General features: G+C 37.6%; 1 protein-coding gene across 3 annotated transcripts; it reads left to right on the forward strand.

Annotated features, from left to right (window-relative positions):
* Positions 1 to 717: 717 nt before the first annotated feature.
* Positions 718 to 17,990, forward strand: LOC109066299 (85/88 kDa calcium-independent phospholipase A2-like). Of its 3 annotated transcripts, XM_042712020.1 has the most exons (18): positions 718 to 868; positions 2,640 to 2,854; positions 3,186 to 3,401; positions 3,589 to 3,769; positions 3,856 to 4,043; positions 4,123 to 4,219; positions 4,303 to 4,485; positions 5,443 to 5,551; positions 6,497 to 6,613; positions 7,742 to 7,832; positions 7,911 to 8,074; positions 8,233 to 8,383; positions 13,533 to 13,669; positions 13,815 to 13,889; positions 14,080 to 14,234; positions 16,359 to 16,526; positions 16,675 to 16,748; positions 16,903 to 17,990. In XM_042712020.1, exons 2-18 carry the CDS (start codon positions 2,646 to 2,648, stop codon positions 17,045 to 17,047), a joined length of 2,460 nt encoding a protein of 819 aa, XP_042567954.1. In that variant the 5' UTR covers positions 718 to 868; positions 2,640 to 2,645; the 3' UTR covers positions 17,048 to 17,990. The 3 variants fall into 3 exon arrangements, with proteins under 3 accessions (XP_042567954.1, XP_042567956.1, XP_042567955.1); XM_042712022.1 differs by lacking the exon at positions 6,497 to 6,613; XM_042712021.1 differs by lacking the exon at positions 13,815 to 13,889 and having other exon boundaries at positions 16,903 to 17,988.
* The last annotated feature ends 1,944 nt before the right edge of the window (positions 17,991 to 19,934 follow it).

Raw genomic sequence — 19,934 nt, forward strand, 5'->3', positions numbered from 1 at the left:
AGCAGGGAAATACATGATTTCATCTCCTTTAGTTTTGTTTATTTAATTTATTCACTATACTATTTATTATTAATGTCTCATTTCATTTTTAGTTTGGCTCTAGTTTTGTATTTATTCCAGTTTATATGAAAAGGTTCATGTAGCGTGGATTAAAATACACATGCAGAGTAAATCCTTTTCACTGAACAAAAATAAGTTTGAAAAAGTTGTGGAAGCGTGGTGGTGGTGACGCTGAAGGCGAGCGACCGTAGTGCTGTAGTTCTCTCATAGCCTAAGTTTAGCTTTTAAGTTCTGGCGCTTTTATTTAGGCTTCAAAATTCATCAGAGTTATATTATTTTGTGAAGATTATCTTGATGGACAAAACGTGTAAGTTTCATGACCTATGGTTGAACACAGAGCTTATGTTTTGCGATAATCCAAAAGCCTATGGAGCCTTTTTGTCGAGGGAACTAGCGTCATGCTAACAGCCGAGCCGCCTACAAAGTGACGTCATAGAGCCCCTTCTGTGATGTACGCGTTTTGAGTTTTGTTTTTTATTTAAAAAAACGTGTTACAGCACGTTTAAAATAAAAAAATGGTTTAGTTATCAAACTCAAACCAACTCGTCCGTAAAGCCCTTATTAAATATTTTACATGCGTGAGTCCTAAAGAAGCTGCATTTTGTTGACGACAAACGCCCCCTCAGCCTCATTGGCTGGAATCGTGGTCGCGCACTGGAACTCGGTTACTGATTGGCTTCTACGTCTGTCGGTCAAGCTCACACAAGGTTGGTTGTGACGCAGTGATTGTTGACGTGCCCCGTCAAAAGTCAGCGATCTGCTGAATCTGTACATCCATAACCGAACGGGATAATGAAATAACGAAAAGGTAAGGCGTTAAGCGAGGTATACAGTGTAATATATGATTAAGAGATGTTAGATTCCACTGAGAATTAAAACTTAATTTTGGTATTTGGATCAAAACGAGTGCTAACTGTTGGTGACTTATCAAGTGCACGGATGAATGACAGTTAAACTGGTTTGCGGCAGGCAGAGTTTTGAATAACAAGTTGTGGTTTTTGTCAGTTGAATATAGTGATAATGAAACCCAACGACTAAACGGCGTGCTGTGAAATACTAACAGTTTAAGTGACAATTTCGGTTAAGAGCTACATGAGTGCAAACGACTAAAAACACTCCTCATTGTCAAACCAGCCAGTCATTGGAAGATTACAGTACAGACGTTCCTGCCAATGTCTGTGGTTGTTGCAGTCTTGGTCAGCACTCATTTCATCATTTACATTAGCCACCCGACAGCAGCAACAGTTTGATCATATGGCTTGATCCTGGAGGGCCTCTGTCCTGCAGAGTTAGCTCCATCCCTGGTTAAACACACCTGAACCAGCTCATCAAGGCTTGTGTGTTTGAGCTAAAACTCTGCAGGACATTGGGATACAGTATATCAGTTCATGCTTCTTAAAGAATTAATTAGCTGCAAAACGTGTCTTGATCAATATACTGAGTGAGCAAATTGACTCAATAAATATAAACATCGTATTATTCATGCATTTGACTTATAGGTTTGTATAAGTTGCTAGAGCAAGTGGCAACACATTTAAACACAGCATATAGCCTACATTTCTGGTTAGAAGTAGGCTATCACAAGTCACCACTGACCGAAACAGTCGACTCTCGTGGGGGAGGGGTCAAGAAACTGTGCACAAGAGTTATGCTGGTGAACGTCAGTCAATGCACTGTAGAGAAAGTGAAAGTAAAAAAAAAAAACTGACTGGGCTTTCTAAGGCTGCATTAAAGGGATACTGTCATCAATCACTTACTCCCATGTCGTTCCAAATCCGTAAAAGCTCAGTTTGTCCTCGGAACACAATTTAAGATATTTTGGATGAAAACCGGGAGGCTTGTGACTGTCCCATAGACTGCCAAGTAAATAACAGTGTCAAGGTCCATAAAAGGTATGAAAGTCATCGTCAGAATACTCCAATTGCCATCAGATGTGCAATCTGGGTAATATGAAGCGACGGGAACACTTTTTGTAAGCGAAGAAAACAAAAATAATGACTTTATTCAATAATTCCTTTGTGAGCAGACTCCTCTGTGTCTCTCCATATCACCGTATGCGTATGCTCTTCTGTGGCATCCGCGCCACAAGGATGCGCTGTTTTATTTCAAATCAAAGCTAAATACACGTAGAAACAGTGCATCCTTGTGGCGCGGATGATACAGAAGAGCATACACAGCATACAGTGATAATGAGAGACACAGAGGAGACCGCTGACAAAGGAATTATTGAATAAAGTCGTTATTTTTGTTTTCTTCCCCAATTAATATTTCTCTTGTGGCCCGTATAGTGAAAAACATAAGAAACATATTTTGCGTTAAACAGGTTGTTTTTGAAAATCTGTGCACGAAATAAAGCTGCTCTTATTTTTCATTGATCACTGCAGTGTTAATAATTTTAATTATAGGCCTATAATCCATCATATAAATTAATAGACCTGTTTAAAGCATTTTCAATGAGGAGTAATACCTAAACTTTAATTATCTTCACAGTGCGTCATGTGATGATGCGCTATGAAATTATTGTGGGGCAATAAACCCTGGTCAATGCATCAGCTTTCCTCTTCCCTCTCTCACCCCAGGTCACCATGCAGTTCCTGGGCCGTATAATCAATACGGTGAGCTCCGTGACGACTCTGTTCTCCAACCCGTACCGTGTGAGGGATGTGCAGCTGTCGGATTATAATGGCAAAGTGCTACTGAAACAGGAGGGCAGACTGGTCCTGTACAGGAACCAACAGAGCCGTTCATGGGACTGCCTGCTTCTCTGCCCTGAATCTCCATCTGTGGCTCTGAGGTGAGTCCCTTTTAGTTAAGCTTCACTATACAGCGCAACCCATCTTCAGCCAATAAATTGGATTCCTGCAAAAGTCACAACGGTCCTGTGATTTCATCATAATTTTGCAAATACTCTCATATTGCTTCACAGTATGTCGAATAGGTTTGCTTTCCCATCAGCACATGACTGTAACCAGCAGTGGGAAGCCTTGACCACAAAGAACCATTGTGGATCCACACTCTCATTAAATAACGCCACCATCCTGAATATGGCTTTTCATTGTCATGCACTTTGTCAGCTCATCATATGTGGGTTTCCAGAATTGTGAATTTGCTTTCTGTGTGCTCAGGATGTTCCAGGTTGCTTCGGAGGAAGACGCCATGAATTGGTTCCCTCAGTACGCCCTCAAACTCCGCCCATTTTATGAGATGCTCCGCCCACCGCTGAAACCTGAAACGTTCCAGCCAATCGTAGACTGCATGCGGAATCACCCCGACTGGAGCTCGGCTCACGTCGCTGTGGATACTGGACTGAGAGACTGTCTCAAACACAATTACGTTTTGAGGTGAGATATCTAGAAAAGGACAAAGTTCAAAAGTCACGTACACTGTCTCTAAGAAGTTTTCACTTTCTATTTTTAATTGTATTAAATATACTGTTTTAAAAATTATATTGCGTTTATAAAAACTGATTATAAACATTAAATCAAGAACAAAATATTAAACGTTGGGATTGTTTGTGGGCTCTTGCAGTCAGATGAATGCCCGTGACGCCCAGGGTCAGACCCCGCTGCACCTGGCGTGCGAGAGAGGAGATGTGGGCTGCGTGCGTGAGCTCCTGGAAGAGTGTCAGGCTCGCACAGACATTAAGGACAAGAACGGAGAGACGCCCATGCACTGCGCTGCTAAACAAGACTCTGCTGGTGTTATAGAGGTGAGAGGTCAACTTAGGGCTTACATACTATCTGCTGAATGCCAAATTCGGGTGTCTGTGATTGTGTATTTTTTTGTCGCTTGTAGGTTTTGTGTGCACAGATGTGCATGGGTGTGAATGAGCTGAACGCCGCCGGGGAAACACCTATACACATTGCATGCCGTCTCGGGAGGGTCGAGGCGGTCAAGGGCCTGCTGGGGGGCGGAGCCCGTTGTGACATCATGGGAAGCAATGGCTATCCAATCCACACCGCCATGAAGTTTAGTGAGAAAAGGTGCAGGACAAGAATCTTCTCTTTGCTTTTTAATTGATCATACACACACAGGCTTCTAACTCAATCTCACTCCTCCTAGCTGTGCCGAAGCAATTTTAAACACCAATCCAAATCAACTTCTGGCGGAGGATCCGATTTATGGAGGAACGCCTCTTCACTGGGCCAAGACTGCCGAGGTCAGAAACACTTCCCTTTGTTTTTTGTGCTTGAGGAATTCTAAGTGTTAGTTGTATGACTGTCCTGTGTTTTCTTTCTCCAGATGAGCCGTGTGCTGCTGGACCGAGGATGTAATATCAACTACCTGAGCAAGACTGGAGAGAGTCCGTTACACATCCTGACCAAGAGGGGGCGCTTTGAGGCCGCGATGACATTGCTGACACATGGAGCCGACCCCAACATTAAGGGTCAGGATGGAAACACAGCACTGCACCTCGCCATGAAGGTATGAGAGCGGATTTCATAAAGCCCGTCAAAAACATTTCTGGCTCATTTCACCTCAATCTAGACGTTAAAATATAAAAATTAAATATATCAAAAAAAAAAATCTGCCTGTAATTTATGCAATTTTTATTAAAAAGAATTGCATTACAGTAATGATGATTAAATAATTTTAGTAAAACAATAACTATTATTATTGTCATTACAAAATGACTTATTTATGTAATTATAATATGTTAATATGTATTTATGTGTATTAATTTATGAAAGTTCATATATATATTGCATGATGACTAAAAACACGGTTATTGAAAATTCAAAAATCTCACATGTAAAATTGTATAATTGCATTATGGTGGTAATTTTTGACAAAAATATTTTTTTTGTCATGAGAATACTGGAACACTGTTGTTTTCATATTCATGAAATTTAATTAATTGAATATTTTAAATAAGCTTTTTATATTTTCTGTGTTCATTTTAAATTTTAGTCTTTTTATTATTATTATTATTATTATTTTTATTATTATTTTTTTTTTTTTTTTTTTTTTTATTTTTTTTTTTATTTTTGTACTTCTATTTGAATTTTTTTTTTTGTTTTTAATTTTATACTTTTTATACTTAGACTAATTTTTGTTTTTCATCCAATATTAATATTAATACTTTATTTTATTTTAGCTTTATTTCAATGAAAGGAATGGTAGTAGTTTTATTTATCAGAAACAACTCTGGGTACAAAAAGAAGTACAATTCAATTTTTGCAAACAAATAAATCCATTTTTGTGGAACAGTGTGACGTTCTTATATTTAAAAAGATAAAAAGGAAAATTTAGGGCAACTGTAATCATAATCTAATTGACTGAATATTTATTACATTTTGAAAGTTAACAGAAATTGTTTGTAGAAAGAGCACTTTTTTTCTGTTTTATTTTTCTTGTATGCTGTAACCTCTGAACCCTCAGTTGGACCACATGGACCTGATCAAAGCTCTCATGGTGTTTGGAGCAGATGTTGAAGTTCACAATGACCTGGGAGAGACACCGGGACTCATCGCAGCCCGTACCAGCAAGGGTGAGCGAGAGAGAGAGAGAGAGAGAGAGAGAGAGAGAGAGATGTGAGACTAGACACCCAATTGAAGGCTAGCATAACAGTCGCCAATGTATTCAAGCTCTTTCAATTTCTGATTGCACGTTGTCAAGGAGCCCTTTGTTTAAGTGTGCTGCATGACATCTTTTGAGGTGTTTGCATGCAAGCATAACATTATCTAACCGTAAACCACCATAAATTGAGTTTATATGCATATATACAACTGTAAAAACACCACACAATGCAAGTTTAATGATTTGCTTTAAATGTGTTTAATTTCTCAGCCAGTAATAGCACATTTCATGTGTATAAAGCCACCAGGAGTTTATTTTTTTTAAATATTATTATTATTATTATTATTATTATTATTTGTTTATTTATTTATTTAAATAATATATTTTTGTTAAAAAATTGTTTATTTTTTTATTTCATTAAAATTTTAAATTAAATATTGTTAAAATAAGGTTTCTTTAAAAAATAAATGTATGAATAAATTTATTTACTTGATTTTAAATATATATTTATTTATTGGGGGTAAGTGATTAATGACAATTTTCATTTTGGGGTGGAGTATCCCTTTAAAAAATATGTATGCATGTATTATTTTTTATTAATCAAAAAAGTTCTAGAAGATTTTAAACAGAAAAAAATGGGGCCTATGCTATTCTCTGGAAAAACCAGCAGAAGCTGTCTGATAGGTCCTGATGTTTTGATTGGTTGTAGAAAATCTTGTGAGTGCATCACCACAAACTATGTAACAGCCTGCGTGTCATGACGGTTTTTGCACATCTACATTTTTGACTACAAGAATGAAATGTCAGGCTCTTTTGTTTTGTCATTCATGCATTGTTAACGCATACTCTTTCTTTCTTCCGTGTGTATGGTGTGGGTGTGACGGCATGCGTGTGTCTAATCCTGCACTTATGCTGGGGCCCAACCGTAAGGTGCTCTTGAACATGCTGTGTAGTGTAGGGGCTGAGCGGTGTAACCCCCCCTCCCTCAACAGCCCTATCCTCAGTGACAACAAAGCTCCTCCTCCTGGCATAGGTAAAGCCCCGCCCCCAATCTTTCCGCTTTCCTGCCAGTATCTTTCACCTGTGTCCTCTGTCAGTCGTCTTCTGTACTTTTTATGTTTTTTTTGTCAGTCGTCTTCTGTACTTTTTATGTTGTTATTTCAGTAGTGTTCAGAGGAACAAGTGTGACTTTGTTCCAAAACCTGGTTAGCTACTGCCTACATAGGCTGATGAGTGGAATGTTTCTCCTCACATAAAGAGCACTGAAGACTCGACTCACAAATTGATTTTAATAATGTTTTGGCATTAGCATGTTGCTAAGATAACAGTAGGACACTCTAATTAGTGTAAAATGCAGAAATATTCTGTAAAATAATAAGTAAATTTTGGCACATGAGTAAATTGAGATTTCTATGGACTGCTTTTTGGAACATAATGTACAAATTTAAATGCTTATTAAAAAGATTGTCATTTAAGTATTACAATTATTACTATTTAAATTAACTTAAATTATTGTAATTTAAATTAGTACACCAAAATTCAGTTCTCTCTTTTACCCTTCCTAAATTTTTAATTTAGAAAGAAAAAAAAAAAAATATATTATATATATATATATATATATATATATATATATATATATATATATATATATGAGAGTATATTTAATTTCTTAATTTGTGTGCTGCTTGTATTTCTAAACCTAATTTTTTTTTTTTTTTTTTTTTTAAGTAACTCATTAGAATCTGATCAAATTATCTCGAACTCTGATTAAATTTCCCCCATTTGAATCATTCAGATTTGTCAGTAGCAGCTGCCATCTTGGAAAGGTCAACATTTTGGGTTGAACTCAAACAATCACTCACCAACCTACTATAATTACACCAATATAAATGGCATGACACTGTACAGCCTATGATGCAAACCGGCGAGACAAAACAGGGTAGTGTTTCACAGTTGAGAATGCTGATAAAGCATGGTGCTTGTTGCATCATCACTTGCATGTGTTTTTACGGGTTGATATTGACCTTTCCAGTTTGACGGCCATGCTTGCGTATCACACTTATTGCAACAGTGGTCTCTAGGTATTGCAAATCTATGATAGAGTCAACTTGCCATCAGTTTGGTTCACTGCTCTCATATCTTTCCCATAATTGGTCCACAGGGTTTGATGACATCATGCACGTGGCGGTAGCTGTCACGGCCATGAGTCGTGGCTTTGCAGAGGTCGATGGGCTCCAGACAGGAAGCAAGAAGTATGTCACATACATTTAACATTGATGAAAACAAGCCTACACAGAATTGATTGCTCACTTGCTTTTCTTTTTCTCAAGAATGGACAGATTGCTGTGTCTAGATGGTGGTGGAATAAAAGGACTGGTTCTGATCCAGATGTTGATCGCTTTGGAGAAAGAAGCAGGACGGCCCATCAGGGAACTCTTTGACTGGGTGTCTGGGACTAGTACTGGCGGCATACTGGCCCTAGCTATTGTACACGGTATTTGATGTAGTATTTACTATTTATGTACATTTATAACACGGTATTGACCAATCAGCATACAGAAAAGAATGATTCTTGAAATAATTATAAAATATGTTCTTGTTGACTGTGTGTACATAAATCAGTATAATTGTGTTTGTTGTATTCGTGAGCAGGTAAATCGATGGAGTATCTGCGCTGTCTGTACTTCAGGATGAAGGAACAGGTATTTAAAGGTTCTCGGCCGTATGAGTCTGGCCCTCTGGAGGAATTTCTCAAGAATGAGTTTGGAGAAAATACCAAGATGACGGATGTCACTCACCCCAGGTTCTTATATTTAAGATTTGGGATTTTAACGAAACCAAACAGCATGAAAACACCCTTACAACCACTTATTATCTAGCAACCACATAACGTAACAACAACTGCCTAGCAATGCCCTATCAATGACCAGAATACCCAAGAAATGCTCTAGCAACCACTCAGATCAACAACTGCTTGGCAACCACCCCAAAAACACCCATGTAACCACTCAGAACATCTTGGCAATCATCTAAAACACCATAACAACAGCCTAGCCACTACCAATCAAGCTATGCCATATCAACCAACAGAATGACCAAGCAATGACCTAGCAACCACTCAGATCACCCTAACAACAGCTTGATAACCACCCTAAACACACGTGTTACTAATGTGATTCAGAACCACCCGAAATGCCCTGATAAATCCTTAGCAACCACTTCCTTGCTGGTCCCTAGCAAAGACTCAGAACATTTTATTATTACTTGGCAATGACCCTGAACTCAAGTAATGCCCTAGCAACACTCGAAATACCCTAACAACTGCTTTGCAAATGCACAAACACACATGCAACCTCCACCAAAATAATGAGAGCATTGCATCCTTTACATAATGTTAACGCTCTGGTAAACACCCTAAATACCCATGCAAGCACTCAGAAAATCATAGTAATGCCCATACAACCACATGAAGCAACCTAACTGTCTAGCAACTACTCAGAACTTCCTACTTATTCTCTTTCAAAGGCCCAGAACATCCTTTCACCAAGCAATGATTTAGAAACCACTCAGATCGCCCTAACAACTGCTTGGCAACCACCCAAAACACACATGCAACCACTCAGAACCGAGCAATGGCCTTAAAATCCTAGTTCAACCAAAAATGAAAATTATGTCATTAATGACTCACCCTCATGTCGTTCCAAACCCGTGAGACCTCCGTTCATCTTCGGAACACAGTATAAGATATTTTAGATTTAGTCCGAGAGCTTTCTGTCCCTCCATTGAGAAATGTATGTACGGTATACTGTCCACGTCCAGAAAGGTAATAAAAACATCTTCAAAGTAGTCCATGTGACATCAGAGGGTCCGTTAGAATTTTTTGAAGCATCGAAAATACATTTTGGTCCAAAAATATCAAAACCTACGACTTTATTCAGCATTGACTTCTCTCCCGGGTCTGTTATGAGCGCATTCACAGCACATCCAGTTCGCGAACGAATCACTCGATGTAACCGGATCTTCTTGAACCAGTTCACCAAATCGAACTGAATCGTTTGAAACGGTTCGCTTCAACTATAAGCATTAATCCACAAATGACTTAAGCTGTTAACTTTTTTAACATGGCTGACACTCCCTCTGAGTTCAAATAAACCAATATCCCGGAGTAATTCATTTACTCAAACAGTACACTGACTGAACCGAGCCAGATAACGAACGAAACATTGACTCGTTCCCGAGTCAAGAACCGGTTGCATCGGTTTTTTTCGGATCACCGGTAGTGATGGGAAGTTCTGTTCTTCTCCGCGAACCGGTTTCTTTCGGACAATTCAATAAACGGTTGCCGAAAACGGTTCACCAGTTCTTTTGCGCTCGACGTAATGACTTCATTGGCGATGATGGCCCTGATTCAAGCCTTCGGTTTACCCGCGCTCATAACATTAGCACAGAAGCAGTTCAGAATCAATCACCAAAAGAACCAGTTCGGTTCAGACGCGCTGTGTGTCATTCTGAATCACGCATGCGCAGTATCATCAGCTCCTCGGTTCTCAAACCGGACGCGTCCGACAGAAACGGTTCTTGACTCGAGAACGAGTCATTGTTTCGTTCGTTATCTGGCTCAGTCAGCAGTTCAGTCAGTGTACTGTTTGAGTAAATGAATTACTCCGGGATATTGGTTTATTTGAACTCAGAGGGAGTGTCAGCCATGTTAAAAAAGTTAACAGCTTAAGTCATTTGTGGATTAATGCTTATTGTTGACGCGAATCGTTTCAAACGATTCAGTTCGATTTGGTGAACTGGTTCAAGAAGATCCGGTTACATCGAGTGATTCGTTCGCGAAACGGATGTGCTGTGAACGCGCTCATAACAGACAATGTTGAATAAAGTCGTAGTTTTTTATATTTTTGGACCAAAATGTATTTTCGATGCTTCAAAAAATTCTAACGGACCCTCACATGGACTACTTTGAAGATGTTTTTATTACCTTTCTGGACGTGGACAGTATACCGTACATACATTCTCAATGGAGGGACAGAAACGGACTAAATCTAAAATATCTTATACTGTACGATTCAGATCGATTTGGTGAACTGGTTCAAGAAGATCCGGTTACATCGAGTGATTCGTTCATTTTGATTTTTGGGTGAACTATCCCTTTAATGACTTGATTTTTGGGTGTAATATCCGTTCAATGGCCTTAAAACACAACATCATAGCAATGTCCTTAAAACCACCCAAAACACCCTAACAACTGCCTAGCAAACAAAGCTTCTTAGCTATGCCCTTGCAAAGACTCAGAACACTCTAACAACCACCTAAAGCCTAGCAAATAACCTAGCAAGAATTTCCAGTGCCCTACAAACAAACTGGTACACCCTAGCAATGCCCTACTGTAGCAACCACCCAGAACTCCATAGAAACGTCTTAGTGATGACCCTGAACACACCACCAACCATACTAACCTAGCAACACCCTGACAGAGGTCTTTTCCTCTGAATGTTTTTTATTCTTTTAAATAGGCCAAAAAACTACAAAGGCAGCCTCTGCCTAGCAGCCACCCAGAAAGCCCTAGCAACCACATAGAACAGGGGTCTGTAACCTTCAACATCAAAAGAGCCATTTTGGCCCCTTTCCCACCGAATAAAATTCATGTGGAGCTACAAAACCTATTAGATTCCTAAAATGAAGATATACACATCATATAGCTAAAGTTTTGTATTCAGTTATGTTACAGGGCAGGGGCGTAACAATCATTTCAGAAGTGAGGGGGACTGAAATGTCAAGTGTAGTAATAATAATAATAAAAGTAATTTTATGTATGTTTGTCTAATTGACAAAAAAAAAATTATGTCTTTTAATTGGCTAAGAAATAAAATACTGCTGGACAATAACCAATTATTTGTATTATATAATATTTTCTTAATGACAATTTTATGATTATGATTGGTTTATTAGGTATGTAACGATTAACCACGTGCCTGTTGAAAATCGATTCAAACATGTGACGATTTAAATCGGTTGAGATGCTAAACAAATCACGATTCAGTCAGGGGTAGGAGTTTATATGAATGTATGTCTGAGGGGAACTTACTGTCTTTAGAAGAGTTTAGATGCCTCTGTATAATGCATATTAAAAGTTCATGAGTGCAGCGCTGCTTCGTTTACAGCAGAAACCAAGGAAAAGCTTTAAGCGCCACCTGCTGGCAGAGAGTGAATCTGCGTTTCATGCAGATATTTTTTATGTATAGTTTAACAAAACTGAAGTCAAACCATTCTGTTTTTGCTTCAAATTTCGAAATTATTCAGTCTAATTAAAATTAAAAACTGCTCATGTTGCATGTGTGCAGCATCTTTGTTTGGATTGTGGTTAAAATGCAGGGGTGCCTGCCTCTTAATTTTAAATGGAAAGAGAACAGACAAAGTCTTGGAAAGACTTAAATGGAAAGAGCACAGACAAAGTCTTATTTTGTTTATGAGAAGATATTTCTTTTATTTGTGCTACTTATTTATTGGATTTGGGGCTTGTTCTAAAATTTAGTTTTGTTAATTAAATTTACATATATTTAAATTTTGTTGTTTAGCAGACGCTTTTATCCAAAGCGACTTACTATAATAATATACTAATATAGCATTTGCATATTATTGCTCTTTTGTTGGTTATGATTGCTTCTATTGTCCTCATTTGTGTTATATTTCAATTTCCCAAAGAAAAATGCAGCATTTTGTCCAAGCAATAATAAAAGGACACATTTTATTTATAATTTGTCTTAAATCTCATTTTGTTAAAAAACAAAAAAACAAAAACATGAATCGAATTTAATCGTGAAATCAAAATCGTGAATCGAATCGTGACTTGAGTGAATCGTTACATCCCTAGTTTATATTCGACAAACACTTTTTCCATTTTAATTACAGAATAAGGCAGAAAATATATTTTATAGGTTATGTATTGTAATAAATACTATGTCAGTTAGCACTGTTTTATTCATATACTTTATTTATTAACTGGAGAAGACTTGAAAAACACACATAAACCATATATTGTCGCAATTGTTTATTGTCTTCACATTTCATCAGTCGTGGTTTATGCTTGTTTTTCAGCTTAGCTACAGCAATAGCTGGATGCCTTTGTCCATATTAGGGATTTCCAGGCATGTCATAAGTTATTACTACTTCTATGAGTCTGTTTTGGACTTTCTGTGCGAGAGCGCCCTCTGGCTTCAAGTATGAATGAAACAGATACTGCAGGAGAGAGTTTAGCACTCCATAATGATCACATCGTTTTGGATACGAATAAAACGTATCCAAAACGATGTGACAATCTTGTCTCTTTTAATTTAAATCTAGATTTATTCACATTGGCACTTGAAAACGTCTACATGAACACATTATCCCTAAAAAGTGCAAGGGAATAGTTTACATTTTATTAAAAGTCAGGGGAACACATCCTGTGCCCATGCTACAGGGAGCCACCGCGGAGGCATGAAAGAGTCATGGGTTGCTGACCCCTGACCTAGAATAACATAGCAAACACTCAAAATTTCCTAGCTATGCCTTAGCAACAGCCCAGCACACCCTAGTAATGCAACCACCTATAAAGTATTTTGTGACAACTCTCAACACCCCTAGCAACACCCAAGTACTTCTTTGTAATGCCCTAGCAACTATAGCCATTACTCTATCACAATGCCTTAGCGAAAATAACACCAACGGCTTGATAGCTCATAGGCATCCCAAACACCTTAATGAAACACCAACTGGCAACGTTGGTCCTGTCCCATTTCATATGAACTTGTGGTCTTGTGGACTTACAGTTACTTACATTTTTGCTTTCAGTTTGGTACTCCTGAATACCATTTGGAACAGGGCCAGCGAGTTTTGCACAAGCCAACATCACACACATTCTTCAGAAAAGGCTTGTTTTTAATATATCTCCTGTCTGTTTTTCTCAGAGTAATGGTGACTAGCGTTCTTGCAGACAGACATCCTGGTGAACTGCATCTGTTTCGTAATTATGACCCACCAGCCCTGCAGAGAGACCCTCCGTACACATCTACAGCCAAATTTCAACCCCTTACTGTGCCGAAGGGTAAATCTCTTGCGTACTTTCATTCTCGGGATGTCGTTATGCTAATTATCTTTGTGCCAGTGAAAATGCTTATGTTCGTGCTCTGGGTTTCTTAGTTATCCTCAATCTCAAATAAGGCGTAAAAGCTTCATTGTGACTGTTGCAGGGTGGGAGGATGAAGATCTTTTGGTATTAGGATATACTCGACCTCCCAGAAAGCGTAGGAAGGTGACCGATGAAGGTGTGTGTGTGTGTGTGTGAGAGAGAGAGAGTGTATGTGGAACAGAAAGGTCACAGTATGCATGATTTCTGGTGTTTGATGCACAGTCGTACCCAACGTTGGAACTAATTGGTCGATAGTCTGTTTGTGGGGGGCTAATCAACTTGTGCACTCTTGGTTTTCTCACTCAGTCACATCCTCTTTCTCTCAGAGCAATTAGTTTGGCGTGCCGCCCGATCCAGTGGAGCTGCTCCCACTTACTTTCGACCAATGGGCCGTTTTCTGGATGGAGGGCTGCTGGCCAATAATCCAACGCTAGATGCCATGACAGAAATACACCAGTACAACAAAGCCCTGAAGGCACAGGTCTGATTCACAAATTTGATCACAAGAAATACCGGTTCAAGACTCACTTTTAGCTAGAAATTTAATTGACTGCAACAAGTTTCATTACACATGTAATATAAACAATATTTCGTACAATGGGTTTTAGTTAGTATTACATAAAAATTCAGCAGAGAAATCATACATCCCAAAAAATCCAGTTGATTTCTCAGAATGGGTTTTGAAAATCAGATGTGTCCTAAAGCCCAAAGTATGCTTTGGTATTTATTTGTGTGTTAAATTTCGCCATCCGAAGAAAATGCACCTAATGTTTGCTTCAAGTACGATTTTTCAAAGTTGGTCTGCAAGGTGGCAGCACTGGCCTGGGAAGTTCACAATCAAGCAAAAGAAACTGTTTGAAGCCTGACAAAATTAGAAACCAATATATATATATATATATATATATATATATATATATGTATATATATATATATATGCAAAGAAAAGGAAAAAGGAAAAAAAAAACAATTATTTATACTGTTATTTCCTTATTTATGTACATTTCAAATTTTGGCCAACATTTCAGTTTTTTCTTTAATTATTTATTTATTTATTTCCACATGAATTTACTTACCCATTTATTTCTATATTTATGTTAACAGTGAGAGATCCTGAAACCGGTGAAAAGAGTTTGGTTAATGGTGAATAGTTACCTATTGTGTGTACCTTAGTGTCTGCTTAATAAATAAATAAATAAGTATAAATAAATAAAAGAAAAAAATAAATAAATGTGGAAAAATATAAGGAAATAAGTATAAGTACTGTATAAATAATTACTTATTTTACTTTTGTATATTTATTGATTTTATTTGATTTTTTCACTCTTTTACATTTTCTTTGTATATTTATTTATGTATTTATTTATTTCTAATTTTGTCAGATTTGGAATTCCATAAACAACAAGCTCATAAACTATTGGAGAAGCAAGAACAATAGATGGCCATGTTGACGAGCACTTGTTTGTGGGGGATGAGATACCCGCAACTCTAATTTAAAAGATTGCAAAGTCAACTTGTGGAGAGATATAGTGCAGACACTTGACAAGGATGAAACTTTCTAGTGCGCATGTGTCGAGCAACTCTGTTCGCACACACTGTCAACTGGGGTTGACTGTTGACTGAGTTTGGCTGTACACATATGCTAAGCCGTAATTTTTTTTTTAACTTTAGTTAGTATGTAATGTTGCTGTTAGAGCATAAACAGCGTCTGCAAAGTTATGATGCTCAAAGTTCAATGCAAAGGGAGAAATTTTATTTGAAAGAAATCGCTGTTTAAGGACTACAAAAACGGCTGGTAGGGACTACAACAAGCTTCTTCCCGGGTTTGTGACATTACTAACCCCGATGTTTACATAAACCCTGCCCCCCTGTCAGAAATTCAGCATGATCATCGCACAGTGTGTTTGCAGTTACAACCCACGTTTATGGACCAACCAGTAAAAATGTGACATGAAATCAACACGACGTGACGCTAAAACACAAAACTGCTTACCTCAAGCTCTCATTTCTTCCACTTTGCCGCTCCCACTTTTTTCAGCACACATAAAAACTACAACTGCCAAAGTGTGATTCATAATGCTCTTTTTGTTTACCACTAGTGCATGCTAATGACATTTTATTATTCTATAGAAAGTATAGGAGTCAATAGGTGTCATCATCGTACAGTCTACATGCATGTCCTACCCAAGTTTATTAGATCCATGTCGCACAGTGTGACCAGCAACGATCTTATAGGATTGCTAAAATTGTACAGTGTGTAGAAGGCTTAAGACAGGGGTGTCCAAACCTGTTTCTGGAGGGGTGGTGTCCTGCAGAGTTAAGCTCTAGGCCTAATTAAATACACCTGAACCAGCCAATTAAGGTCTTCAGATTTACTAGAAACTTCCAGGCAAGTGTGGTGAAGCCGGATGAAGCTGAACTCTGCAGGATGTTGGCCCATTCAGGAGCACCCCTGGCTTAAGATGCCAACACATGTTAAGATGTTAAACAAACTACATTTCTGCTTCAAATGAAACACAATGTCAACTCTGACTTGGATCTATTGGACTTTGTTGAAATGGTGTAAATGTATTGTAGTTATACGTGCATCTTTTTCTCACTCCATCAGGGCCGTGAATCAGAAGTGTGCAGGTTAGGTGCGGTCCTCTCATTGGGCACCGGTAAACCTCCTCAGGTGGCGGTGAACTCTGTGGACGTTTTCAGGCCTTCAAATCCACTGGAGCTGGCCAAGACGTTCTTTGGGGTCAAAGAGCTGGGCAAGATGCTTGTGGACTGTGTGAGTTTATGTACAAACCTCCAGTTGCCTGTATAAAAGTACCATTGTTTTGGGTGCAAGTTGTAGGCACTTGTTTGTGTTTGGTGGAGTGAGTCATGCTGGTGGTATTTTCGATTAAATGAGTGATTTTTATTTTTATGTTTGTCAGTGTACAGACTCGGATGGTTGTGCAGTGGACCGAGCCCGAGCGTGGTGTGAGATGGCCAATATAAACTATCACAGGTCAGTTGTGAGCGACTGATCCTCATTCACAGCCTCATTTGAACAATTATGTTGTGGTTTCAGTAAATCTCTGCACTCGTTCTGTTCTGCGAGGTAGAACATGTTTTGCTTTCACCTACCTTCCTTGTCACATTGCATGTCATTTGTGCTTCAGGTTGAGTCCTCAGCTGTCTCAGGAGGTGATGCTGGATGAGGTCAGTGACGCTGTGTTAGTTGACATGCTGTGGGAGACTCAGATGTACCTGTATGAGCACAGAGATGTGCTGCAGACCCTCTGCCAGCAGCTACTGCAGCACTGACAATAGCTTCCAGACTGAAGGCGATGAAGAGGGTTTTGGTGGCTTCATATGCATAAATGATTTATCCTATACAATTAATGAATCTGATTACAGTAGTGTGTGTACATTGTTGTGACGTTCAATTAATTTAAAGGTGCTGTATGTAAGTTTTTGACTCTATTAAAACATGAAAATACCATAATATGTTTGTAGATAAATCCCTTGTGCGGTCTTCGGTCACTTTTGACTGGAGAATTTTACATTTTGAATTTTCAAAAATTGGAGCTTCACCAGAATGGTACGAAACTTGGTGACTTTTATGGCACTTGGTAGGTGAACACACACACAAAAAATTGAGGGCATGATTTGAAAAAGCTAAGTGGTTGTAAAAAAAAAAAAAATTGTCACACACGGTCTTTGGCCAAAAATGACTGATCATAGGAAATGAATGGGAAATTGGGAAAAAATAGAAAATACAGAACAATCCCCCACAGTGCAGAAAAAAATTGAACAGCAATGAAGGGGTGTAACTCTTAAAACATTTAGAAAGCAAAATCAACTCACTAACTCGCACATGCACGTACACAAACACCTATTAACTCGTATGGCTGTAACACTGCAACTATGTAAAGTAAAATCAATAATTCAACTACAATGCAGTAAAAAAGTGGACAGCAAGGAAGGGGTTACACTCTAAAACATCAAGTGTGTAAAACAGATACATCCACTCACACACACTTACTTACACACACTCCCAGACACACACATACAGCATTATACATGCTATAACCATATAGCCAAAATATGTCAGAAGATTGAAATAAGAGGGTAAAATCAGATCAGACCCAGAAGGATTAAGCTCTGATAAAGCTCATTTTTGTTGAATTTTTATAGAATTTTTATGTTTTGTGTAACAAAATGCTTTCTGTGTTCAGGTTTGAATGTAGTAATAATAATGCAGAAAAACCTACACTTCAAATCAACATTTAAAACAACAAAAAGAGAATGAGAATGCCTTAATATACATTTAAATCCACAACCTAATAAAAGTAAACAATTATGTATAAAAACAACCAGGGAATTCACAAGCCTCTCTGTAGACTTCTATACAGGAATCTAGTGGTTACACAATGAAATTACAGGTTTTTCTTTTTTTGCTCTCAGCAGGAGGTGCTATTCTGCCTTCAAAAATTTTATTTTAAAGGCATAGTCTCTATTTTAATCTGAAATACTGCATTAATTGAAAAATCATTTAAAAAAATTAGAATTTTCTTATAATAATTATTGAATAAATATTAATTAGTACCATAAAATTCTCTCAAAATACAAAAGAAAAAATATTATTGAACAAAAATATATTAGATTGATTTTACTGAAGAAAAAAGTTACATTTTAGGTGTCCAGTCACTTTTGACCGTGAAAGACCATAAGTGTGACTTCCAAATGAGGAGCGCACAAGGGTTAAGAAACATGCTAAGTTAACATACTTGTTTATCTGAAAAACAATGCTACAGTCAGTTATTCTCCTTTGAAAATGTGCGTTCAGGGCCGGAATGTCAGTCTCTGTTTTGGTTTGTGAAACCTGCCAACTGCCAGTTTACCCAATTGTATCTCGGCACTCGGGTTGCCAGTTGGCGGAAAACATAGCGCATTTCATTTCATTCATTGTGAAGTGCACTCTTTCTTGTTGGTGTCGTCAATCTGGCAACCTGCGTGTGTTTCAGGTCTGAGGAGAAGGGGCTGGGTGAAAAAAAAAAAACATCTCAATATTTTGAATTTGGACTGCAGTACCTAGTTCGACCACTTGGTGTCAATCCTACATACAGCACCTTTAAAGGCAGAATATATATATATATATAAAATAACATGCTTTCCCCATATGTTTTGTATGCATCATAAATACCAAATTGGATCAAGGGTAATATTACCACATACATGAAGGATTCATAGTGTCATTTTACAATATATGATTCACCAGTACCCAATCCAATATTTGAACTGTGATATATTTTTATATTGCATTACATTTTATTTATGCTAAATTGCTAAGTTAACATGTTCTGTGTTTGACATTTGCATTGATCAAAATGTAGTGGGTGCTTCATTATGTACATTAATTTTGTTCATTTTATCATGTGTGACATTTGTAGGGAAACTGACTTTTTTATTTTTCTGGAAGTTTGTTGGACTTGCGATGTTAATGGTCAAACTATAACCACTGTGATTGAATACTGAGTACTTCCTTTCATTTACTATTTGTAATGCAATTATCCTTACACTTGGAAATGATCTTCATAGTGTTTCTTTGTGCTGTCTCTGTCATTTGCGATTTTAAAGAAAAGCCTTGGTTTTTTTTGTGTGTGTGCAATCTCTCATGTATAACCTTGCATACTTGCACATTTTAAAGAAGCAACTGGCAGTATCTCAGTCTGTGAAGTATAGCTGTGATGTATAAAAAATATGATTTATGAAGAAAATGTATAATATACTGATATTTTTAGCAACAAATATGCATCGTTTAACTTGAAAACCTCTTGCATTCTCATTTGCCTTGTTGTATTTTTGTTTGGTTTATTGATAACATATTTACAGGTCATTTTTCCTCAAAAACTTGGTGATAACTTATACTTGACTCTGGACTTACAAATCTGTTGTTCAGAGACCAAAATAAGCATTTATTCACTTTATACCCATAACCTGCTGCTGTGGCACTGATTTGAACCCGTTTACTGAAGTGATGTAAACTTAAAATAAAAAAAGCACAGATGATTATTCAAACTGGTATTAGTTCTGGTGTTTTCTATATGTGAAATAACCTTTTTTACTGTATACTGTATATAAAATGTGATTTTTACTGATATTTTAGTAAATGAAAGTACTAATGAAACCTAATATAAAAGCAATCAGC

The sequence above is a fragment of the Cyprinus carpio genome, chromosome A22 (assembly GCF_018340385.1).
Source record: "Cyprinus carpio isolate SPL01 chromosome A22, ASM1834038v1, whole genome shotgun sequence".
NCBI lineage: Eukaryota > Metazoa > Chordata > Actinopteri > Cypriniformes > Cyprinidae > Cyprinus > Cyprinus carpio.

Bases quoted from the DNA above. Each gene is read 5' to 3' on its own strand.
- LOC109066299 (XM_042712020.1), top strand. From the start codon at position 2,646: ATGCAGTTCCTGGGCCGTATAATCAATACGGTGAGCTCCGTGACGACT. The intron at 4,486-5,442 runs GTATGAGAGCGG...CTGAACCCTCAG, and splicing joins CACTGCACCTCGCCATGAAG to TTGGACCACATGGACCTGAT. The intron at 7,833-7,910 runs GTATGTCACATA...CTTTTTCTCAAG, and splicing joins CTCCAGACAGGAAGCAAGAA to AATGGACAGATTGCTGTGTC.